A 25,811-nucleotide genomic window follows, 5' to 3' on the forward strand; every position below is an offset into this window, starting at 1 on the left:
TTTCTTTTAGTGGAGAAAGGTATTTAGAGACCAAGATTTGAGCACTGTATTTATGTCTCTATCTACATATAAAAAGTTGGTACCAGTTTCTCCAATTCCAGTACACAGTGTTTGTTTTATTTTTCTCCTTCTTAAAATTTATAACTCCTTTCTCTTAAAAGGAATAGCCTAGCTCCCATTATCCTTAGTGTATTTACTTATATGATCAATCCCTGGTTTGTAGCCAGTTTCCCATTGCCACTGCTGCTCCCTTCCTCGTCTTGCATAACATTTTCACTCTGCTTTGGCTCTGACATCTTGTGCCAGGATGCATTCCTTATTCCAGGCTTCTCAAATGCCTCATTGCAGAGCATCTTGCCATTCTGCTTGAGTTCTGGTACCTCACTCTGGGTTCCCTCACCATCCCTCCATAAGGATGCCTTGCTCACAGACTTGGTTCCAACATGTCCAGGTAGAATAGCAGCATACAGACATGTTCTTTCAAAGATTAGACTGACTTGTTTTTGCAAAAGATTATTACACCAAATGTTTTAGTGAAAATTAATGATCAGTATGTTCTCAACTTTTAATTTAAACACTCTTGAGATTCTCACATCTCTTAGTGATAAGACTAATCTTCCTCCTTATTTTTACTTTTATCTTAGAGTTCTCAGATGTACTTTTAAGGGAGTCTTTTTTAATGTAATTTTAACAGTAAGGTAAAAAAGTCAGTTGAGTTTTTTTGTACGTAGGTTTTGGAGTCAATCAGACTGGCTTTGAATACTGATTGCCACCTTTCCTAGGTGACTTAATCAGTGTCCCAGTTTCCTCACCTATTTTAACTTTAACATTTACCTGAGTCTAGCGGTAATAGCAGCTAACTCCATCTCTATCTTTCATACCTTTAAGTTAGCTCTTAAAGTTACCTTTAAGAGTGATTTTCAAGCCTTTTTAGTAGTGTTATAGTATTGAATCTTGGTGTTTTAATTTTTAGAATGTACTGTGGTATGGTATTTTGAGGGTTACATGTGCAAAGATGTGCCAGAGTATTCAGTTCATTTCCTGATATAAAGTAGGCATTCTCTCTACTTTTAATTCTGTGCTCCAGGTTTGTTGATATCTATGTGTCTGTTAGGTCTAGGGATGAAATATGGCCTTTGCTCTTGGGGCCCTTAGTCCTAATCAGGCCTTCTTTATTGCTCGCCATTGTTTCTGTTTTTTTCCTGACTAGTTTTCCATACCTTCCTTGCTTTGCTCACTTTCTGCTGCTGGATTATTTTCAAAACTCCCAATTTAAGCATCTCAAGAAACTACTCTCAAAATAGACAAATGGGAGAGAGGTGGACTTTTCCTCAGTGATTCTCTGCTTTTTACAGAACACAGTTTAAGTCCTACCTTGGACCTAAACCTTACATTCTGGCCCATAATTATGCCTTTGCCCTTATAGTGTCCTAAGTGAATTCTTTCTGACTAAATTAGTCCTGAAAAGTGACCTGTACCTCACGTTTGGCACTTAGCATATGCTATTTTGTCGTTTATCTTTTGTATCCTATTTTTGCACTTCTACTTTTTGAAAGGATATAGTATCTTAATCTGTCTTTGTAATCCACTGCCAGGCCCAATACCGTAGCCACAGTAGTAGTTCAGCAGCTTAAAGTAAACAAAAACAGAAATATAAACATTAAAGAGAGCAGCCACAGCAACATTGTTTTGAAAATTCTCTGGGATCAGAAAACAGCTTACAAATGATATGTAATTTGTTAACGTAAATATTTTGTATGCCTGGATTGTCTGTCAAGAAAATTGTTTCTTTAAACTACTGTTCTAACTAGGAATAAAATATTAATAATGTAAAAGTTTTGTAAGCTATCATTTACCTGAAAATCTTGCTGTAGAAAAGCCTTCAGGTAGAACAGCTTTAATAATTTAGGCCATATTTCTTTTCTTTTTTTTTTTTTTTTTTAAATATTTATTTGGCTGTGCTGGGTCTTCGTTGTGGCCTGTGGAAATATTCATTGCAGCATGTGGAATCTGTAGTTGCAGCATGCAAACTCTTAGTTGCAGCATGTGGGATCTAATTCCCTGACCAGGGATCAAACCCCGGCCCCCTGCATTGGAAGAGTGGAGCCTTAGCCACTGGACCACCAAGGAAGTCCCTAGGCCATATTTCTTTGGGAACTGTTGTTCATGTCCGGTTACTTAGCCATAAACATGAGTAACAGGAGGAAGATGCATGAAACAGAAAATATCTTTATTGTTGCAAAACTGCTACAGAACTAGATAAAAATGAAACTGAACATGGAGAAACAAATTCAGTCAAGCCCCTAAAAGAATTTTGTAATATAGTTCATATTAATATGGTCATTCCAACTTTCTTTGATTATTACTTGCATGACATAATTTTTTTCCATACTTTTATTTACTGTGTCTTTATATTTAAAGTAAGGCCCCCCCCCCCCCCACCATGACATCATGATTCCCTCCTGGCTGTTCCTAAAGGCAGCCATGGAGGTCAATAAAATTTACTTTCCTGGAAAAATAAATAAATAAATGGAGTGAGGTTCTTATAGACAGCATGTAAGTCAGTCTTTTTAACAATCCAATCTGACAGTCTCTTAATTGGTATATTTCATTTATTTATATTTAATGTAATTATGCTCCTTTGTTCCCCATTTACTGCCTCCCTCCCCCCCCCCCATTCTTATACTAGGGCTTTTTAAAAAAAATATGTACATATATATTCTTTTTCAGATTCTTTTCCCATATAGGTTATTACGGAGTATTGAGTAGAGTTCCATGTGCTGTACAGTATGTCTTTGTTGATTGTTTTATATATAGTAGTGTGTATATGTTAATCCCAACCTCTTAATGTATCCCTTCTCCCACCCCCAATCTCCCCTTTGGTAACAGTAAGTTTGTTTTTTAAGTCTGTGAGTCTGTTTCTGTTTTGTAAATAAGTTCATTTGTATCATTTTTTTTAAGATTCCACATATAAGTGATACCATATATTTGTCTTTGTCTTACTTATTTCACTTAGTATGATAACTCTAGGTCCATCCATGTTGCTGCAAATGGCATTATTTCATTCTTTTTTTAATGGCTGAGTAATACTCCATTGTGTATATGTACCACATCTTCTTTATCCATTCCTCTGTTGATGGACTTTAGGTTGCTTCCATGTCTTGGCTATTGTAAATAGTGCTGCAGTGAACATTGGGTGCATGTATCTTTTTGAATTATGGTTTATTCAGGATATATGCCCAGGAGTAGGATTGCTGGATCATATGGAAGCTCTATCTTTAGTTTTTTAAGGAACCTCCATAGTGACTATACCAGTTTATATTCCCACCAACAATGTAGGAGGGTTCCCTTTTCTCCACACCTCTCCAGCATTTACTGTTTGTAGATTTTTTGATGACGGCCATTTGGACCAGTGTGAAGTCATTGTAGCTTTAATTTGCATTTTTCTAATGCTGGGGAATGTTGAGCATCGTTTCTTGTGCCAGTGGGACATCTGTATATCTTCTTTGGAGAAATGTCTATTTAGACCTTCTGCTGCCCCCCCCCCTTTTTTTTGATATTGAGCTGCAAGAGCTCTTTGTTTATTTTGGAGATTATAATCCCATGTTGGTCACATCTTTTGCAGATATTTTCTCCCATTCTGTGGGTTGTCTTTTCGTTTTGTTTATGGTTTCCTTTGCTGTACAAAAGCTTTTAAGTTTAATTAGGTCCCATTTGTTCATTTTTGTTTTTATTTTCATTACTCAGGGAGGTGGATTCAAGTAAGTCAGTCTTTTTAATGATCCAATCTGACAATCTCTTAATTGGTATATTTAGGTTATTTACATTTAATGTAATTATTGATATGATATGCTCCTTTGTTCCCCATTTACTGCCTTTTTTGGATTATGTGAATATATTTTAGTATTGTACTTTATCTTTTGGTGCTTTTTTGGTTATATATCTTTGCATTATTTTTTAATGGTTGCGTTAGATCTGCTCTTGACAATTTGAACTATGCCTGGTTTGAATTGAAGTGTGCAGTAAATATAAAATACACACTGGATTTCAAAGACTTCCTGCCACAAAAAGAATATAAAATGTCTCATTTAATAAATATTTTGGTTACATGTTGCAATGTTAGTATTTGAACATATACGGTTAATAAAATTTATTAAATTGCCTTTACCTGTTTTAAAATATGGCTACTAGAAAATTTAAAATTACATATGTAGCTCACATTATATTTCTATTGGACAATACTGCTCTAGGGATATAATATATATGCTGAAAGATTTACCAAGAATTCATATTTACCAGTTGAAGTAAATGTAGAAGCCCTATAATTCTGCCGGTGACATTATCTTATGGTTGTTACATGTATTGCACATATACATGCAATGAAAATCCCATCAGACAATTATACAGTTTTTGCTTTCAGAAATCATATATTTTTTAAAGGACTTTAGAGAAAAAAAGTAGTCTCATATATTCCTCAATATTTACTATTTTTTGGTGGTTGTTCTTTGTTAATGAAATTTCAGTTTTCTTCCTTGTGTCATTTCTCCAGCTTGCAGCACTTCCTTTAGCCTGTCTTTTAAAGTAGCCTTGCTGGTGGTAATTTCTCTTGTTTTTCTTAACTGAAATGTCTTTTCCATTTTCATTTCTTTTATCTTTTTTATGAGTTAATCCTATTTGATGTACACGAAACTGTGTGAAGTTTTAAGTTTGTGTCTTTCACCAAGATAGGGAGGTTTTTTTGAACATTATTTCTTCAAATATTTTTTTTCTGTACCAATCGCCTTCTTTTTCTGGACATGAATAGAACTTTGGATGTTGTCCATAGTCTTTCATTCTCTTTCAGTCTTTTATTTTTTTGTTTTTCAAATTAGATAGTTTCTATTGGTGTATCTTCACATTCACTGACTCATTCCTTTGCATTTCCATCCTGTTGTTGAGATCTTATTTCAGACATTGTATTTTTCAGTTCTAAAATTTCCATTTGTTTCTTTTTTTTTTTTAAGTATAGTTACTATTTGCTGAGAACCTCTGTCTTCCTGTTCATTTTTGAAGTCTTACTTTTTTCACCTTGGAGCATAACTTATTTATATACTTAGTTTAAAATCATGCCTGACAGATGTGCTGAGTAAATATTACCTAAGGTTGTCATACATATTCATAAATCATTCATTCAGAGCTGTTTATTAGGCACTCATTTGAAGGAATGGTGCTGCATCCTGGTTACATAGTGAATAAGGCAGATAACAGCTAAACAGTTTTGTAGTCATTTGAGTCATTATGAGTGTTACCACTTCTCATTGTTTGAATATTTTTAATATCTAGTGACTTGGATTAATATTTGTTTTATTTCCTGGCAAAGGGCTAGTGAGTTCCAATCCTATGACTTACCACTGGCTTTGTGACCTTGGACGAGTTCCTTAATTTCACTGTATGTGAAATGAAGATATCTTCTTCACGAGGTACTGTAAGAGTTAAATGAGATAACTTAAGACATATCAGAAAGTAATGGCTAGAAGCAGTGTGAAAAGCGTAGCCAAAAGTCCAGTTCTTGGGGCATTTGAATCATTTGTACAGAAGATTACATTTCGGAGAGAATCCCAGTAATCTGCTTGTGCCTGATGCTAGCATGGAAAAGTGTGGCTTTGTTTTTTGCTTTTTCTGAAAGTAAGCTTTCATAGTATGTAGTAACGTATTTATAGGTTAGAATAGTAGTGTATCATAGGGGTAGGATTGTGAAATACCTCTTTAAATTATGTGTGAAAAATTCATTTGAGAATGCATTGATCATATACTTAAATAACATAATAAAATTGTATTTATCTTTGAGATAGCTACCTAGGATAAGTTTAAGAAATTCAGATAATAGGCATAGCTAGAGTAAAGAGAGAGTGGATGTCTTGTATACTACACAAAGCAGTTGCTTTCCCCCCCATGTTAGTTTCACTATAGCAACTTGTACCAATTTGGAAGGGATTAGTACAAAGAAAGTGACATTTCTTGAAGAACCAGTCAAGGAATGACATTTAGCATCTGTGCAAAAAAGAGACTGCTTTCTAGAGTTGAAATTCTATACTGTAAGGTTTTTTAAATCTTGTTTAAATAGAATAGAGCAATATTTCAGAAGCAGTATTTTGAACCTTGTCATTTTTCCCCCACTGCTGTGGATGAAATCCATTTTCATTCCTCTGTAACAAGCATTTGTATATGGTATTTTATTGTCCGTGTTTCCTGTCCTTTAATTCTTAGGATTTGTTTGTTTAATTGCAAATGTTTCCTGTGCCTTACATAATTTTTCCATCTTTTTTTGGTAGGTAGGTAGACAGGGATTACTATTTAAATTCAGGAGTCTCTCTAAGGTAGGTTAATAGTTAAATTAAAGAAATGGTCTACAGGTTTCCTGTTTGGGGTTAGAAGAAAAGTATAAAAAGATACTAGTTATTTCTCTACTTCCATGCTTCCTTCCAGGATCCCCTTTCCTCTTGGTTTTTCTGCTTGCCAGATATGAGGGTACATTGGTATTGATCCCAAGGGCTCCTGTAAGTCCTCTTGGGAGGTTTGTTGTGAGGTGAGTCTCTAACACCTCATTGTTCGTTTTGCTTTTTTGCCTTTAATAGGCATAATGTTTAATCTTCTAAACATAAACTCTACTTTTCCAGACTTGTAACTCTTGCCTTCAGTGGGCCTGTAATTGTTGAGGAATGGCTGATGGAAAGAAACAAAAAAATATAAGAGCTTTATGTTTGCCTTTATAATTTAAATTAGTGCTTTAGTAAATGGGGATGAGAAAATGGAGGTGAGAATCTCAAGGACCAATGAAGATGACAATTACTTCCTCTTTCTATTCCCTCTTCTATACCTTAGGCAGGGGTAGGATTTATTAGAGAAGAATTGCATAAGTATATATTGAAATTATTGGAGTACATGTAACATGCTTCTGTTCTATAATTTTTTTCTCATTTGGAGAAATAGTGGAAGCCTGTCATATGTTATCTTTATCAAACTATGATTAAGCTATCCAGGCATGTAGAAGGCACTCATTTTTCCTTTTTAAAATAAAATATTGCATTGTAGGAATGTTCTTCTCATAGAGTAGACCACTATCACATAAGAGTAACCCAGCTGGGAGCCATCTGTAGTGCCTGTCTTCCCCCATACAATGAAAAACCTGCTAGCTTTATACCAGTGTTAGGGTCTTAGAACAGATCTCTTTTTACAGTTTTGTCTTAGAATTTAGTGGGGTTGTGAAGTTTTGTCTGCTGCTTTTAATCTCTTTCTCCCCAAGCAATAGATGTGTGGCATCTGTAAGTCCTTTCAGTGCTATAGAAATGCAGGAACCCTCATACCTTCTCTCAGTCTCAAATTTGGCAATGTAGTTTGGGTGGTCTCTGTGTTGGTGATAAAGACTGAGAGTATGAGTGAAATTGTCAGTTAAAAAGTACCTTTGTTGAAAAAGTTAACTTATATCTAACCCATGATTGCTCTCTCATGTTAGTGTTTACTTTTAAAAATATTTTAACATTTATTAGCATATAGTAGAAATGACCTTTTTGGGGGTATGTAGTTCTGTGAATTTTAATACATGTATAGATTTTTTATTACTGCCACCAGGGTCAGGATTCAGAATGGTCTCATCACCCCCAGAAAACTCACTTGTGCTGTCTTTGTAGTCTAACCTACCCCTGACCCAGGCAGCCACTGATAATGGTTCTTCATTACTACAGTTTGGACCTTTTGAGAATGTCATATAAATGCAGTCAATACTAGTAATCTTTTGAGACTGGCCTCTTTCACTCAGTATATTGCCTTTAAGATTCAGCTAAGTTGTTGAGTGAAACACCAGTTCATTTCTTTTTGTGGCTGAGTAGTATTCCATTGTATGGATGAATGTATCTAGATTGTTTATTTTGATGAAATCCAATATATCAATTTGTTCTTTTCTTGTACTGTCTTTGTCTGGTGTTGGTATTGGGCTATTGCTGGACTCAAAATGAATTGGGAAGTATTTATCTTCCAAAATCTGGGAGAGATTGTGTTATTTCTTGGAATGTTTAGTAAAATTCATGAGGGAAATTGTCTGGGCCTGGAGGTTTCTTTTTTGGAAGACTTCTAACTACAAATTCAGTTTCTTGAAATAGTACCAGGGCTATTCAGTGCTATTCTACTTAAGAAGTCTTGCTAGAGGTTTCAGTTTTATTGATCTTTTCAAAGAATGAGCTTTTGGTTTTATTGATTTTTTTTTTTTCCTGTTTTTCTGTTTTCAATTTCATTGATTTCACGTTTGTTCTTTAAGGATAATTTCACTAGCTTGAAGACTCTAGGTTTTTGAAGTTCTTTTCCATTTTAAACTAAGAATCTTGTTTCACTTCCTTCTGGCCTGTGTTGTTTCTGATGAGAAATCAGTAGTTATTCAAATCATTAACCTACCTTCCCCTTGTAAGTAATGCATTGTTTTTTCAGTCTACTTGTAAAATTTTTTCCTTTGTAATTTTCAGCAGTTTGACTGTGATGTGTCCTGGAATGAAGTTCATTGGAATTATCCTGTGTGGGGTTTGTGAGCTCCTTGAATATAGAGGTTTATGTCTTTTAACAAGTTTGGGAGTTTCCAGCCATTATTTCTTCTTCTTATCCCCCGCCACACACTCATTTACCTCTCCTTCTTGAGCTCTTGACAAGAATGTTAGGATTTTGGCATTGTTCCACAGGTTCCTGAAGCACGAATGATTTTTTTTCTATATTTTTCCATTCTTTTTTTTATCTTTATTGGAGTATAATTGCTTTATTCCATTCTGCTCTTGAGTCTGTCCAGTGTATTTTCTATTTCAGTATCTGCATTTTTCAGTTCTAAAATTTCCTTTCGGCAGCACTTTATATTTTCTGTTTCTTTGCCGTGATTTTCTAGCTTTCCATTTGTTTCAGAAATATTTGATTTTACTTGTTGGAACATTTTTATTACCTGTTTTAAATATTTGTCAGGCAGTTCACCCAGTGCTTTAATATCTGTGTCTTCTTGGTGTTGGTTTCTGTGGGTTGTCTTTTCCCATGAGTGTTTGAAATTTTCCTGGTTCTCTGTACACCAAGTAATTTTGGACACTTTGAACAACTTACAGGTTACTGTCTCAAGCTCTTTCCTCTCTGTTATATCCATGGTATTTTCTGGATCCCTGGGACCACCCCCCACCCCCCACACACTTTTCTGTCCTCTGGGTAGAACACTCAGTCTTTGTTTACTCCTCTGTGGTGTATACTTTCCACAGTTGCATCTGGAGCCAAATGACAGGAAGACAGGAGAAAAATCAAGATTAGCCCAGAGTTTCTTCAGTCAGTGAGGATGGTTCCTTTCCCTTCGAGTTTTAGGCTTCTGCTGACCCTGCTGCTGCCATTGTTGCAGCCATAGCCACCACAGGATTGCTTGGGAAATGGGGCATGGGGAATGAAGAACAGAAAGAAAAAAAAAGATTTCCCTGTTTCCCTCATTCTTTAGCTTTAGGAGACCCTTTCCTACTCTGTGGGCATAGCTAGAGGGCTTTTCTTAGAGTGCTCGTGGGCGCGTGCACGCCCTCATGCACATGGGCGCGCGTGTCTCTCTCTCTCTCTCTCTCTCTCTCTCTCCCCCCCCCCTCTCTCCCTCTCCCTCTCTCCCTCTCTCTCTCTCTCTCTCTCTCTCTGTCACTTTATACGTTTCACGCTTCATGAAGCCCAGGCTGAGGGCAGAATTGGATGGGGAGAAATTATAAACGCACTACCAGTTTGATAATATATAAGATTTGGGGCTCTTCCCCAATCTACCTGTTATTGTTTACCTTTTAATTTGCAGTTAGTTGCTCTGTTTATTCTGTCTAGGTTTTATAGTTTCATTCAGTGAGATTAACAAGGTAGAATGTACTTATTCCATGTTACACAGTGTAGAAACTTCCCAGTCTTATTTATTATCTAGTTTAGAATGTCATGGCAACTGGAGTCATCTTATTTTTATAGTTGAATTTGGCTTGTCAGTTATATCTTATTTTTTAAAACATATATGTGATCCTGCCGTATGTAACAGTGCAAGTTCTGTTGAGATGATGCTACATTAAGTGTAAAAGGAAATAGCATTAATTTCTCTTTTAGAGTAGGAGCATAGTTTTCATAAACTCTAATTTTCCAATATTATATTACATTTGAAAAACTTTTCCTATTTTCAATTTAATCTGTGTTTTCTGTCTGAGGATTTTTGGCTTGCCCTTCACTTTGGAAATGTTTTAGTTTTTATTCATTTTAACCTTTTAAAAATGATTTGTTTCAATAATCAGGTTGTTGGTCAGCATAGAGCATGGTATGAGGTGACATGCTTTATATTAGTGAACTCTTCTGGCACTCACTTCTGTTGTAGACACTGCAAGAGTGTTAGAGACATTCTGAAGGCATATCTTTACTTCCTGGATTGATATATGATGCTGGTTTTATTATAAGACCTTTAAATGTGGATGACTTCAGCTTTTTTATTTTTAGTTTACCTGGTAAACAATAAGACATAGGATTATTTGTTCATCAGTGAGTGGTGCTAGAAAACAAGCCCTTTTCTGGATATAGGTCCAGAACAAAGGAATTGAATATGAGAAGATTCCTTGAAATTGCTACTATTGATCAACTGCTGACAAGCAACCAAGTCACTGATAACCCTGTCAAAAACTGGACTAGAAAGTATATCCAGGCACTGATGTGCATTAGTAACTGAAAGCAGAGCATGTATCTTTGTCTGTTTGGGCTGCTCTAACAAAATACCAAAACTGGGTGGCTTGTAAAGAACAAATTTATTTCTCACAGTTCTAGAGGCTAGAAGTTCAAGATCAGGGTGCTAGCATGGTTGTGTGAGGGCCCCTCTTCCAGGTCTCAGACTTTCTCTTGAATCCTCACAGGGTGGAAGGATGTTTTTGGAGCCTCTTTTATAAGGTACTAATCCCTTTCATGCCCTCTTAATTTAAGGCACCCCCAAAGCCCCACCTACTAATAATACCATCACCTTTAGGGGTTAGGATTTCAATATGAATTTTGGGGGGGACATAAACGTTCAGACCATAGCAGCATGTAAATGAGTCCGATAAAACAAAAATTGGTTGAAAGCCTTGTGAGTTTTATATCCATTTCAGTTTGACGGTTGGTGTTTATAAAGTTAGGGTGAAATTGAAACTATGGGCAGGAATGAAAATTTTGTTGCTGTTTTTGTAAGTAGATATCCTAATTTGTTGGTTCTCCATTGAATTATTTTCTGATTAAGAATGTTATTAACTAAAAAAATTTGATGTTTTAAAAATATGTAACTTTTGATCATGAATAGAAAGAAATTGGTGGGTTGAAGGGCAAAAAACACTGTGTATTAGAGACCTGTGAATTATTTTTTTTAATTCATATTGTCCAGTTAGATATTAATAGACTCAGATCATTGTATGAAAATGAACTGTTATAAAATTTGAAGAGAAAAGATAACTTCTCTGCACCTATGTGTACAAATATTAGTTTGAAAAGCTTTTTCTGGGGATAGAACTTCATTGTGTGGGATCAAGTACAGTGTGTGTTTCATGTTTGCCTAATGGTCATTTTCATAGAGGAAGTGTAAAGTGCTCAGAAAATCAGCTTACCTGTCTGCGTATGTTCTTCGTTTGTTTTCAAAATTAAAATCCTCACTTTCTTGCTAAGGTTGACAGTTCCATTTTTGAGTCCTTTAAAGATGGAAATGCTACAGTGATACACCATAGTTGGAATGGGGGTAGAAAAGTACATTTTAAGTCTGTTTGGTCTTAGTTGGGAAGCCTTTTTTACAAAGGATACGGTGCTCCTTGTGTGCTTCTGTAATATTCTGTGCTTACCGCTGTTAACAGCACCTGCTGTACTCTGTTGTTATTGTTGGTTTTCGTCTTTGTTTTTATCAGGTGTGTCACTGCTTAAGGCCTAGTGGTACCTAGAAAATAGGGAGCAGTGAGTAAATAAATAAATAGGTTGTAGAAATGTGGGCAGTCTGGTGTGGGGCCAGTTGAAAAAAAAAAGAGAAAAGTGATTCTTGGCTAAGGATAATTAAAATCTGGAGTTCAGGAAGTAATTTAAATACTAGCAGTTGAATTTCTGGGCTGTTTAAATATCTTTTTGTATATCTTTTTCTAAATTGCTTTCTTAGGTGATAAGACTAAGTATATTTGTTGGGATATTTTTTTTTTCTAATTCTTCATTATTGTGTTTTCAGTTGGTTTTCTCCTATATGCTGAAATGTGGTTTCTTGTGCTTCTCCCTCCCTGAACAAAATGTTTTCATTATTGTTTGCTTCCAGTACCTATGTGTGTGTTCATATTTGCAGGCATATAGTCACTCTGTGGAAATGTTTTATGTTCTAGATTAATTATACTCATATCTGGGGGCCCTCTGTAATAAGTAGTTCTTTATACTTTCCTAGTCTCCTTTATTCTGTACCCAAGTTAAGTAAGGAAGCAGCTAGGTGAAAATGAAATGAAATAGGACTAATTTTCGTAATTCCCTCTCCAGAAAAGTTTGATGGAAAACCGATTACCTGACTGCTCGACCTGAAGAATCTTTAGGGTAAGAAGCCTTCTAAATATTTGTGTACTTATTAAAAACTAAATGACACTCTTATGTACCACCTAGGAAATTGTGGTTGGAGCTTCACTTAAACATGACCTCTTCTGTTTTTGCTGGAGTTGCCATATGTTACGGCATTTAGTGTTTTATCTCCTATACCTATATAAAGTAGAGAATAGGATACAAAAATCTTGGATCTGTTTACTTTGTGAGTCCTAGATTTTGTGTCTTGCTTCAACATTTTTATTTCCAGATAAACAGGAATCTTGAAAAATATTATCAATGTTGAATAAAGAACTTATTTATCCTTATATAAGTTTCGTTTGAACTATTGGACAGTTTAAATTTTGTAAACTTTTTACTTATTCATTCTATGTGTGGGTATTCTTTGAAATATAGGAGTTTTAAAAATTTGTTTGTTAATAAAGAAAATCTGTTCTTAATGAGTCATACAGATTTATCAATTTTGAAGCCTGTGATATACCTAAATTCCGTTTGGGGCAGAGATGAAGTCACATGTTTGTGCATGTGTGCTAATTGTTGAGTACTTCCTTTGTGCTAGTCTGAACATTTAAATGGATTACATGATTATGTAATTTGATTTTCATGATGACTGAAATGGTTACTACTTTATCACCATTTTATAGATGAGGAAACAGGCTTAAAGAAGTTGTCACACTATTAGTAAGTGTCAGATTAGTTGGTGTTTGAAAGCAGACAGTTTTGTTTCTCAAACCTGTGCTAAAGAGTGTCTGTGCTGAAGAGTGCAAGTATTAAAGCTCCAGCACCAAACATGCAGGTGAAGGATATCCTAAACAAAAACTTGTCAAAATAGCCCACTTGAAGCAAACAAGTCTACTGGCAAAGTCTGGTAAGATTGTTACATGATGGAAATCAGGTAGGGAAAAAAAAATTGGGGGGAGCATTCTGCAAGGGATTTAAAAATTAACAGTGACAGGTGAGAAGCAGGAGTCAGTTGATTAGGTAGCAAAGAAGCTGGAAAGGAAATAACTATCAAGCTGAAGGAGTTAATTGCCTTAACCTTACTCTTTAGTGAACAAGTTGAAACACTAGAGCAAATATCCATGATAGTTTAAGCCAGACTGATAAATGTAGGTAAATCAACAAAATCATACAGCCTTCAGGGAGTTTTTAATGAAAATCAAAGGACAACATTGCAAAACCATTGGCTCAGATGTGTAATAAGTAGCTGTTGTGCAATAGTAGGGATTGAATACAAATGTAAATAGATGCCTGTGCTTAGGAAAGCTCAAGGGGCCCTTTGCAGTGGGAGACAGAGCCACATCTCCAAACTAGGCAGCCTTCTGTAGTCTTTAATAAGGTTGGCAAACTTTTTCTGAAAAGGGACAGATCGTAATTATTTTAGGCTTTGCCAACTATATGGTTTCTGTCGTAATTATTCAGGTTTGCCATTGTAATGCTAAAGTAGCCATAGGCAGTATATAAAGGAATGAGCGTGGCTGTTCTTCAACAAAAGTTTATTTACAGAAACAGCCAGTTTTTTGACTGCTGGCCTATAACAATGGATAGAATTCCCCTCCGCCCTGACATCACTAAAAAATAGCCTTGTTTATAGTTTCTTCAAGGGAAAATAAAAACATTTTTAGAGGGAGTTTCAAAATTTTTTGAGTAGTTGATTGGTAGGCACTTAATGGTTTTATTTAAGACTGGGATTGGGATAGAAGATCTGCATTAATACTATTGGTTAGCATTTGAATGCTTGTTATTGCTAGACACTGTCATGAGCACAGGTTTGCTTATGACAAAAATTACATTTTTTAAATTCTCAAGTAGTTAGGATAATGGGGGAAGATAGTATGGTATGAATTTCCCCAAATAAAGAATAACACTCAATTATAGATCATACAGGGGCATAATATGAATAAAATCAGCTAGGCTTGAAAGTTGTTTACAGCAGTGTTTCTCAGGCTTTACTGTACATATGAATCTTGCATAGATCTTGATAAAATGCAAATTCTTATTCACTAGTCTAGGGTGGTACTTGAGGTATCTTGCGTTTGTAGCATGTTCCCAAGTGATATCGATACTTTCTTTCTGAGTATATAATGAAGTGGAATAGTAATCTATGACTATCTGAATATTTTTAAAGTACTCTTCTATCTCAGCAATTCCATCATTCTAGTTACTCAAGTCAAAATACTGTGGAATTATCCTGGAATCTTGCTCTCTAATACATATGCTGCATTCAGTCTGTCAGCAAAAACTGATGGCTGTATTTTGAAAACTGCTGGAATCTGAGCACTTTTCATCACCCTTGCTACTACTTCAGTGCAAGCCGCTGTCACCTCCCCCTCTAGATTATTGCAGTAGTCTCCTTGCTGGCCTCTGCTTTTCCCTTTGTTGCCTCCTCTGCTTAAAACCCCTTCCTGGCCCATCTCATTCAAAGAAGCCAGTGTATTTACCTTAGCCTAGAAGCTGTTACATGATACCTAGAGAATAGCACCAGAACTAAAACAAATGTTGCAAACGTAGGCTGAGTGGGAAGTTTTCCTTTTGTTCTTGACATTCTACTTTTATTAAGGCAGACTGTGATTGAATTAACCTTTTAAAGGTAACTAATCCTGACTCAGATTTCCAATTTTTGATCTACTAAAACCTTTAGGGTATTCTTATATGTGTTAATTTCTTTTTTCCTGCTTGAGGTTTGAATCAAAGTATGGGCCTTTGCATTTCTCCTTATTTAACCTAATAGAGAATTTTCCTAGGTAATACATATCTTTAATGTAGAAACTTGCATGTGCACATTATTTAACAAACTAATAGAAACACTACATATACACATGGAAGAATCATAATTGATGAAATTGGGGATTTCTTGTGCCTAGATAGTCCAAAATATATTTGAATAGTTCATTGCAATCACTTGTCTTGCATCAGTTCAAAAAAGAATTGAGTTGATTTAAAAAATAATTTTACCTCATAAATTTGTTCCCCTTGACTAACAAATTAATTTCCTTTCCTCTGTTTCTCATTTTGTCTCTTGTAGTCACCACTTTCCTAGTCTCCTAGGGCAAGATAATTTTTTACTCCTTCCCTGTATTTATTTAGTCACCAAATATAGGACTTTAATTTCTTGCTTTTTTATTCACTTCACAGCCAATTACTCTAGCTATGCAAACATCTATGCTTCTAAACATCTAAACATCTCTGCTTCCAAACATCTCTCCGCACGATAATCCATTCTGTGTTTTGCAGGCAGGTCATTCTTTTAAAAGACTCATTTATGTTGCTTACATCCTGTAAATCTTCCTCAGAGGAATCTTTAAGATTGAATCTAAACCTCTCATTCAGTCATTAGAGATCTGTCTGAATCTAGTTCTGCTTGATTTATATTGCTCTGCTTATTGCTCTTGTTACCCTTACTGTAATCTTTCAGATGAACTTCTTGGCTTACATGCCCATTCCTCCTCAGTGTGTTACACACAGTTGCACTTTCACTCACTCACACTTGTTATTGGTGAGATTGGCCTAGCTAAATGCCTTTTTACTCCTTTATACTGTTTTGCTCCTTAAATGTGTTAAGCTCCTTAACATACATATCCTATCAACTTCAATGAAAACTCAGTCCAAAAGTGGATCTCTTTTCTCTAACCTCTGATTGTATTTATGTCTGTACCACAAAATTTATCATTAGTCTTTTTTGCTTAATACTTATATAAGGCTTCTCCTTTCAGTAAGACTGCTTGGTGGCAAGGAGTGTAAAAGTGTACTGGGTTATCCAGAAAATTTACTGGCTTGGTTTGTTTTGTGTTCTTTTATGTGTAAAATAATTTCTTACAATTTGGTTTTCTTTTTAATATATATGTTATTGGGACAAGGCAAACATAAAAATTTTCTATTATAATTCATCCTATAGGAAACCCTTTTTCAAGGAGAAATGAAGAAGAAAACTCTATATACTCTAAATGTGGGAGATCAGGACTATGAAGATATGGAAGGTAACAATTTTTACAAAGCTTGTGTGTTAAAAGCAAAACTTGGTGTTCCCAAACTGTTAACACAAGGAGTTTTTTGTATTTACATACGTTTGTTGTTCTTAAACTCTGAAATAAGTTGCCTAAATAAGAAGTGCACAGTTTTTTTTTCCCCTCTTCTTGTCTTATTTTTGATCAGTCAAGGTTTTTAGTTTGTCAAGCTCATTTCTTTTTTTTCTTAAATTTTTGCTCCTACTGAGTTAGGAATAATGTTTGTTTGTTTGTTTGTTTTTATTGTTATTGTCCTTGGTTTTTTCCCTTTCTTCCTTAAAAAAAACTTAAGTTCCTTTAGTGAAAGTCTATTGGTGATAAACTCTTAAGTTTTTGTATTTATTTTATCCCCTTCACAGCTATTCAGAGATACATATATGTATATATATTGTCTCTTAGCACTTTATAGATATTATTTGGCTATTTTCTGGTTTTCTTACTAGCTGCCAAGAAATGCCTTTTCAACCTAATTGTCATTCTCTTGTAGATGATGTGTCTTTTCCCTCTTTTTGCTTTTAAGATATTATTTTCATCTTTGATGTTGTACTGTTTTGCTACATTGTTTCTAAACATGAATTATTTTCATTTCTCCTATTTAGCATACCTTGTGTGTTCTGTATGTGTTGGATCATGTTTTTTGTTTGTTTTACCATTTCCCAGCTGTTACTGCTTTAACTATTGCCTGCCCTTTATTCTCTTCTTCTGAACTTCAATTAATATGTTAGACTTTGTTCTGAGCTCGTTTCCCAGCCTCTCTTTTTACATCTCCTTGTCTGTCTCTTACAGTCTAGGTAGTTTCTTCAGTTCTTCCAGTTCACAACTATTCTTTTCTTCTGGGTCTAATCTGCCATTTAGATATTCTGTGTAGTATTTGAAAGTTCAGATATTTGAAGCCAGTGAACATCTAAGTAAATTTATAGTAAATATAATACATAAAATATAAATATAAAACTAAATCTAAACATGTTGTTTCTGCTGATTCTTACTCAGAGCAACTTATTTTCTTCAGTTTGGTAATGTTTGATTATGAGCTCATTTTTGATCCCTTTCATCTGTGTAATCCTGAGAACTGAAATTAGGTATGCTTTCCTTCAGAGGATTTGTATGTATTTGCTTTTTCCTGAACCCATGCTGGGACCACTTTAGCCCCATTTGAGGGTCTTGGTTTAAAATTGGAATCTCCCAGAATCAGTTTCCCTATGTGGATTGGTCCTAAGGGTTAGTCTCCATATCTGAACACTAACTAGTATGGACATGTGTTCCCAGGGCAGTCTCAGGTTTTCTATTTGCTTGGCATATACTGGTCACATTTTAGCTGACCATTTCTTTATTTTTGTTTTATTTTATGTTGAATCTTGGAGTTTCTTTTACTTTTGAGCCAGCACTGCTTACTTCTTACGTGCTGGTTACATTGCTGGCAGGTGTTTAAATTGGTACAAACCCTAAGTGGTATAATTTGGCAGTATCTATTCAGATTACAAATGTACATACATGTTGGTCTAGCAATTCCATTTTTAAGAATTTATCCTATAGATATACTATTAAAAATGGGAAATGAAAAGTTTTTCATTACAGCATTGTTTGTAATAGCCAAAGGTTAAAAACAAGTGAATGTCCCATCTATAGGTTGAAACAACAACAACAAAAAACGCAGACTACTATGCATAGTGTTTTAGCATTTGTGTGAAGAAGGAGGTTTGAAAGAATACATATTAGAATTTGCTTGTCTGTGCATTCCATCTTGTCTTTGGAAGAACACAGAACAAACTTAAGAGTTGTTACTTGTTGCATTGGGAAGAACTGGATGGATGGGGGTGGATTTGCTTGGGAGATTTGTCACTATAACCTTTTTTTACTTTTAAATATTTGAACTATGTGATTATTACATATTTTAAAATTAAATTCATGAAAAATTCTTTTCAGTCCTCCCTTAAATTATAAATTAGTAAATGTTGGGGGGTATTGTGCTCAAGGAGTTTGTTTCTTATAGTGTGTCTAAGATCTAATTACTTTATAGAAGGAGAGCCCTTTAAAGTTTATCGTCCATCATACTACCACAGACATAAGTCATTTGATCTGGAGAAATTGAAAGCATGTATGACTGCTTTATTTTATAGGTGAAGAAAATAAAGATAATACTGCTACCACTGGTCTGCTGTACAGTGAAGCTGATAGATGTCCAATATGTCTCAGTTGCCTGTTAGAGAAGGAAATTGGTTTTCCAGAAAGCTGTAATCATGTCTTCTGCTTGACCTGTATTCTTAAATGGACAGAGGTGAGTCTGAGAATAAGTATTAAATATTATTGTATTTTAGTTCCCTATCATGATTTCATTCACCTAGTCTAGACTTGATATTGCCTTTCATAAATTATTTCACAGTAAAGTGTTTTCCTCCACTTAGGACAAATGTCCCTGTATTGCTCAAAGTTTGTTAGTATATTCCCTTATAAATTTTTTATATTCAGCTTTTTGTTCTTTTATGAATAAAAAATTTTAAATGTATACCTTTAAAAAAAACTTATGGGAATAATGGATTAAGTGGTTTTTTTTTTGGTAGAAATGCAGTAATTTATCTTCAGTGTACCTGACCCTCTTGTGATTGTATCTATTTACTACTAATGATAACACCTTCTCTCTGCTTTGTGTTTTATATTTTTCAGAGAATTTTTACATAGATTATTAAATTTCTTCTTTATATCAGCCTGAGGGATAACCAGAACAGATGTAACAGTGTCTTTCCATTTTAAGATGAGGAAACTTGGATTTTGTGTTCTATAACTTGGCCAATGTCTCATGGCTTTATAACTTTATAACTGCATTTTCCAATTCCTTTGTTTAATTTATTATGAACTAATTTCAAAGTTAGAGATATTATTGAGGTTCTTCATAGATAGTACATGATTAAGAAACAGGAAAATTTGGAACTTTTATAGTATTATGTTGATTCAGTTTAGGCCAAGTAGCTCGTGGTAGTGCACATTCAATATTCATTTTGAGCCCCGTTGTTAGGAATCATACTGATCATGCTATATTTTCTGAGTTAGTGATTTGTCAGTGTGTAAAAATTAGTAAATGAGATAAATCTTAAAAATGTTCTTAACATTAACTGCATTCAAATTCTTTGTTGTTCTTAAGCACAGTGGAATTAATCGCCTATTACATCATTGGGGTTTTCAAAGTTCTGTGTCTGTCTTATATTTCATGAATAGTGTGGAAAGAGAACATAAGTGTATACTGACTCTATGGCCAAGTTCTGGGAGGAGGAGAAAAAGATTTGTTATACCAATTGAATTCATAATAGTATACTTGGAAACAGTTCTAATTAGATAAAAGTCTAAACTGGTCTTTGGTAAGAAAGGACTAAGGATAGGTGAAAATGTACTTTGGGAAGAAATGTTTTGAGTTTAATTATTTAATATAATTGTAAATCTCTGTGTGTTTGCAGGAGCATTGACTAATGAAATAAGAATACATATTTTTCTCTGCCACCCAACTAATGATTTCATCTGTGTTGAATTTAGTGTACCCTGGTTTGCTTTGTGATTAGATATCTTAAAAATAGAGGAGATTTTGTTTCCAATAGAGAACCATTTAGTGGAAGGGTAGAAGGCTTCAATTCAGTGCTTTTTGTAAGATTGTATTCAGTGACCACATAATTGGGAAGTTCAACAGCCATGATTTGAGTATGAGTTTTTCTCTGAAGATTAGAATCTATAAAATTGACTTGGTTTGCCATCCTTCATTACACTACATGCATCTTTGATACAACCATTAGCTTTATCATGGTGTGCAAGTTCAGGTTTCTCTAGTGTGTGTATCTCGAAACGGTTGTAAACTGTATATATTCAGCTCTACTAGATGGTGCTAAAATTGTCTGTGTTTTTAACTCTTATTAAATATTTTTAAGTTGAAAATACTTGGAATCATAGTGTTGCAATCAGCACTTTTCTTGCATGTAATATTTTTCTTCTTTTATGTTACTCCGTTGGATATAGACATTTTGTTGAAGCCAAATTGCCTTTAAAAGAAAATACTTATCTACTCTACTACCATAAATTGTGATGGGCAGTGGGGGAATTGTGGTATTGTTTAAACAAAAGTATTTAACCTTGAAAGCAGAGAATAAACAGAATATTCTGAATTATTTCGTTGTCCCTAATGGGGATAGCAGACATCAGTTAAATAAACCATTAAATTGAGCAGTAACAAGAGCACAATCTACTAATAAAATGTTCATTATAAATAATAAATGAATACTTGGTAACAAAATCACTCAGGCTTGGAACTAAATTTTCAGTTTGAATCTCTTACTGGTATGATAAAAATCAGATTTGTTTTGAAGTATATAAGTGCTTTGACAAATAGAAGCAGATTTCATATTCACTGATGTTTTTATTCATGGCCATTAGTTATTAAGATCTCTTTTCTTATTTTCCTCAACCTCTCTCTGTTTTTAAAAAGAGGCGTGTAGTTTACTTTGGATTTCAGGATTAGGAATAAGTGTCTATATTCAGACTCTGCTAGCTAGCCTGGCCTTGTGCTAAGGCTCTCTTATATATTCTTTCATTTAAATTACTATGTTAATGTTTATTTGATATTCGGGGCAAGGATCCTGAACTGTTAATTTGTTTCTAAATACTTCAAGAGAGAGCCTGAGATTAAGATAATTAAAAAAAAATTGATCTATAGTTTTAAATTTTACTATTGTTCACTTCTAGTAGGAAGTTAGAAATCAAAAGTGAGATTTATAGTGGTTGAAAATCTACATTATTAGAAAAAAGTACAAAATATATTCAGGATCACCTTCCTAGTCATATGTGTCTTTCAGGAATTCTGCTGAGCTATCTGAGATTTGTACTTAAAGTTCGCTAATATATGATTTGGAATAGATAATTAAGAACCAAGAAGGAGGACTCATTTATTTACTTTCATCTTAATATTTTAGGCATTGAAAAATTTTCAATAAGAAACAAATAAAGTATGTAATAGTCTAGTATATTTATTTTGGACACTCTCCGGAAATTTCTCATGTCCTTAAAATATCCATATCCAAAGTCAAAATTAGTTTCAACCTCTTCAAGTTCTAAAATTTTGGTTCTGTAGTTACTTAAAACAAAAGCCATGTAAGAACTTTAAATCACTTTAATCAATTAAAGTGATTAAGTTGTTGAATTTAGTCTCTATAGATTTCATAGAATCTACCTAGGGCAAAAAGTTTCAGAATAATGGAAACTGGTGGTCTTCGTGGCCCATAGCCTAGTCACCTCCTATTAGAGAGACTAGAACAAATTGAAACTAAACATATCCACTCTATGTTTAGTTTAAAGGAACTCACTATTGGTTTATAAAGTGAAAACGATGATGTAGAAATAGAATATTGATCTAAACAAAGTAATTGATACTTAAGGAAAGTTGAAGTTCTTGTTAATTTAAAGCATCAATATTAGAACTGAGAATCTGGATCTAAAGAAGGCCTTTGACCTGATGAAATATGTATAGAACCGACACATTAAAGTTTATTAAAGTTAATTATTTTACCCATGCTGTGAGTAAAAATACAGTCTAAACATATTGAGGGCATTTAGTTTACACATAAGTGTAATCTTGATTATCTGAGTTTGCATTTTTTAAAATAGATAGTTAGAAAGGTGAGGGTAGAGAAGTTTGACACACGGCATAGTATTGACAGCCAAGCATAATTATGATCCTCAGTAGACAATAGGGACCCCCCCCCCCCATGCATACACACAAAGAACATAAGATTTATGATTTGGCAGGTTGCCAAGAAGTGGTTAAAATTTTGACCCTTAAAAGGTTAAAGTTTGAGGACTTGGAAACATTTCATGTTTGAAGTGGTTAAGAGTTTTTACTCTATTTAAAGGAACATGGCAATATATGTGATTAGGAGGTTTTTGATAGCCACTGGGATTCTTTTTTAAGTAATATAAATATTTCCCCTATTGTCTAAGTAATTTTTTAATGTGATTAACTTTCCTACTGTAAGTAGATTATCCTCCCTCAGCTTATTTCTCTCAGTCCTCCATTTTATATCAAATGCTGGCAGCTTCAGTTTGAGAAAGTAAAGTTAATGAAATCAAAATTGGACAGTTGGCAAAGGTATGTTTTCTCTCATGAGACTAGAAGTGAAGAGAGTCTTACTCTGGTGATATACAGTTGTTGAAGAAGTCAGACAACAGTGTTCAGTGCAGACAGGTGAGGAGTATATTTTTGAATTAATAATACATACCTCCCAAATTTAAATGTGACTGGTTGACTTATATCCTGACTACTGATGTGTTTTATATACAGGTATTCCCTTATGCAGTGAGTTGAAATTTATACATCATTCTAGTGATTAGATCATTGTTCAGTAACATAATTCAGAAAAGTTTTATTGCCTGGATTTCCCGAAAGTTTTTCCTAAAATTTTAATTTTTCTTTATTCCTGAACTAAACCAAACCTCTCTGTTACGTAGTTCTTTGTGAACAATAATTTAAACATATCTGTGAAGCACTACTGTTAGTTCTTATCCTTATAATCTATAAAGCATTGTCAAATACATTGATTCATTTAATTATTACAACTTGTACGATAGGTGATTCAGGGCTGTCTATCTTCACCCTTAAAGTAGATTAGAGAGGTTGCTAGTTCTGACTTCTCCAGAACTTGAATTAATGACTAATTGTTTCAAATTCCCAGTTGTTTTCACTCTATGGATTAATCCTTTAGTAAAACCAATGGTAGAGCAAAGAATATGTTTATACTGTGAGTGCTCATTACCTAAAGCATATATGTATTAGATTTTCATTTAATATTCCATTTTTACCAGTTGGGTAAATTAATATGTGTTTCTGTGTAGTCTAATTTTAAGTGTCAGAATTTGTAAAATAATTTATACAGATAGTTTATGGGATTTTCTGTTTTTATGCTAGAAAAAGAGTCTTAACTATTAAATGTGAAAAGAAAAGATTAAAAGTAATTCCACTCAACTGTTGTAATATATTTTTAAGAATATGAAAGAGTTCCTTTTGAGTAGTTGGATAAAAAGTTTTCCTGCTGTTAATTTTATCACTGACAGCCATTTGCCCTGTAGAGATACATTCCTGAAAGCTGTTACAAAGACCCATAGTTTCATTAAAATGCATACAAGGATGGTCTTGAAAGAACTGGTTAAATGTGATAGTGTACATGTAGGCTGACTATAGGTAAGCACTTTTTTTAGAGGTCCAGACTAGGTATCTTGGGACTATCAAGAAGAAAGCATGGGTCCTAGTGAGTGGCCTTAAAATAAGCATCAGCCTATAATGGTATGCATTCCTAAATCATCTTTATTTGATTTTGAACTGCAGTTTTATAAAATGTGCTCTATTTATTAGTAAGAGAGATAAATGTTATAGAGATTCCCATGAACAGACAAACCTACCTGAAGCATAGGTACTAAGATTTAGTCTTTAAGCACATACCTTTAACACTTGCTTCTCTCTCTCTAGGAGGGGCTATCGGTAGGCAGCCTTTGTGATTGAGGATAGAGCAGCAGCAGGAAGCAAGAAATATTAGAAATCAAGAATCCTGAATTCCCCAATAAGGAAGGTTTCCTGTTCTTACATTTAAATATGGGTTTGTCTGAGCTGGGAATTTACAACGCTTCAGAATACTAGGGTATGTTTTATTGAAATCATTAGGAAGATTATTTTTTTCTATAGAAATTGCCTCCTTAACTGATATAACCTTAGTGACAGAGCATTCACAGTAAAATTAATGCTGTTTTTTAGTACACATTACATTGTAAAGTAGCGATCAAATTCTGTTAATTTTGTAGCTATATCACAAAGTTGAATGATGATATTGAATTACTTTGACTGTGAAACTAATTAAATTAGATACTTGAAAAATTACTGAAATAAAAGTCATTGTCAAATTTAATAGGTGAGTAATTGAAGAGTATTTTCGTTGTATATAAGGACTCAAAGTGGTGAATAACCAAAGGGTATTTATTTTTGTTGTATACAAGGAAAATAAAATTTGGGATAATTTTCTTCAAAACTAAAAATATATTTTAAAGAAGAATTAAATATATTAGTTAAATTTTTTCAGTGTTAGTTTTGTGTGAATATTTTAAACCACACAACTTAAAAACTAAATTATTTTTGTGATAGAAACTCTGGAAACTAAGATTAAAATATCTTTGAGATTTTCTGAATGGATATCTGCTGGATTATAAGGATGAAGAATCCTTACGAATGCTTTAAAATTAGGCCAGTGCAAACCATTTTTTAAGGCCTTTTTTTTTAACTTCCCTATTAAAGCTGTTTGATCATCATGTGATGTATAATTTTATGCTTTAGTACCTATTAATGATGGTGTCTTTGAACTTTGGCATATGCTAATGTAAAGTAACATTTTTTTTTTACAGTATACATTATCGAAAAATTAATGATCCACTTAATTTTTAAAAATCTGTTTGATTTCTTTTTCATTAAATTCTTCTTTAGTCATTAATTTATTGAAGTATACTGTGAAAACTTAACTCAGGATAACTGGTTCTTTTTTGTTTCCCCTTTGGAATGCTTTGCTAAACTGTTTTAAGGTCAGAAACAAATATCATTTCTCAGTAGCCATGGCAAAGACATTTTGTCTACCATAAGTAGCTTATTTTCTGGCCTATGCTTTTTTTTTTTTTTTTTTTTTTAACCTGAGAAGAATAACTGGCCTGTAAGAAATTTTTCTGATGGCTAAGCCTGAGCCAAAGAAATCTATTAACTTATTTTCTAGTGTTAACTAGATTATCTTTAGGAAATATAAGTATATACAGATTATCATAATATATAGCAGTAGTTTTCTGACTACTACTTTTCATTTCTGTCCTCTTTCTTTTTGTTTTTGAAATACAGTGGTACCCTTTCTTCACAAGAAACCTTAGATAAAATCCATGACAATTATGCTTAAGGAAAAAAGAACAAAACCAAAATCTTAATTGAACCCTGTTATCTGTAACAGATCAGAATGAAATGGCTCAGGTTAAAACTGTCAGTTTGAACATGGTAAAGGGAAGAGTGCCATTTAGCTGATGTCCACAGAGGAAATTTAGTAAAGAAGAAAATGTGTAATTTCAGAGTTTTTGATAGATTTGATGCATCTGATGTAGAATAAATTTCTTTAACACAGTGGCTTTCTTTGGATCTTAGTAAGTGTTACAACTTGAAATAGACATAAAAAAATGAAATACTTTAGTTTCCAT

The 25,811-nt window shown here is 33.9% G+C and overlaps 1 protein-coding gene across 8 annotated transcripts in view; it reads left to right on the forward strand.

The window, feature by feature from the left end:
* Window positions 1–25,811, forward strand: part of SCAF11 (SR-related CTD associated factor 11) — a 66,253-nt gene that overhangs the window by 5,985 nt on the left and 34,457 nt on the right. For 5 of the 8 annotated variants that reach the window (XM_057700984.1, XM_057700986.1, XM_057700985.1 and 2 more), the window contains exons 2-4: window positions 12,511–12,564; window positions 16,463–16,544; window positions 18,689–18,846. In XM_057700984.1, coding sequence (XP_057556967.1) covers window positions 16,484–16,544; window positions 18,689–18,846 — 219 coding nt within the window. In that variant the 5' untranslated portion in view covers window positions 12,511–12,564; window positions 16,463–16,483. Of the gene's footprint in view, window positions 1–5,359; window positions 5,460–12,510; window positions 12,565–16,462; window positions 16,545–18,688; window positions 18,847–24,063; window positions 24,233–25,811 lie in introns of those variants that run through there. The other 3 variants (XM_057700987.1, XM_057700988.1, XM_057700982.1) reach the window with 2 other exon arrangements.

The sequence above is a fragment of the Hippopotamus amphibius genome, chromosome 12 (genome assembly GCF_030028045.1).
Source record: "Hippopotamus amphibius kiboko isolate mHipAmp2 chromosome 12, mHipAmp2.hap2, whole genome shotgun sequence".
Classification (NCBI taxonomy): Eukaryota; Metazoa; Chordata; class Mammalia; order Artiodactyla; family Hippopotamidae; genus Hippopotamus; species Hippopotamus amphibius.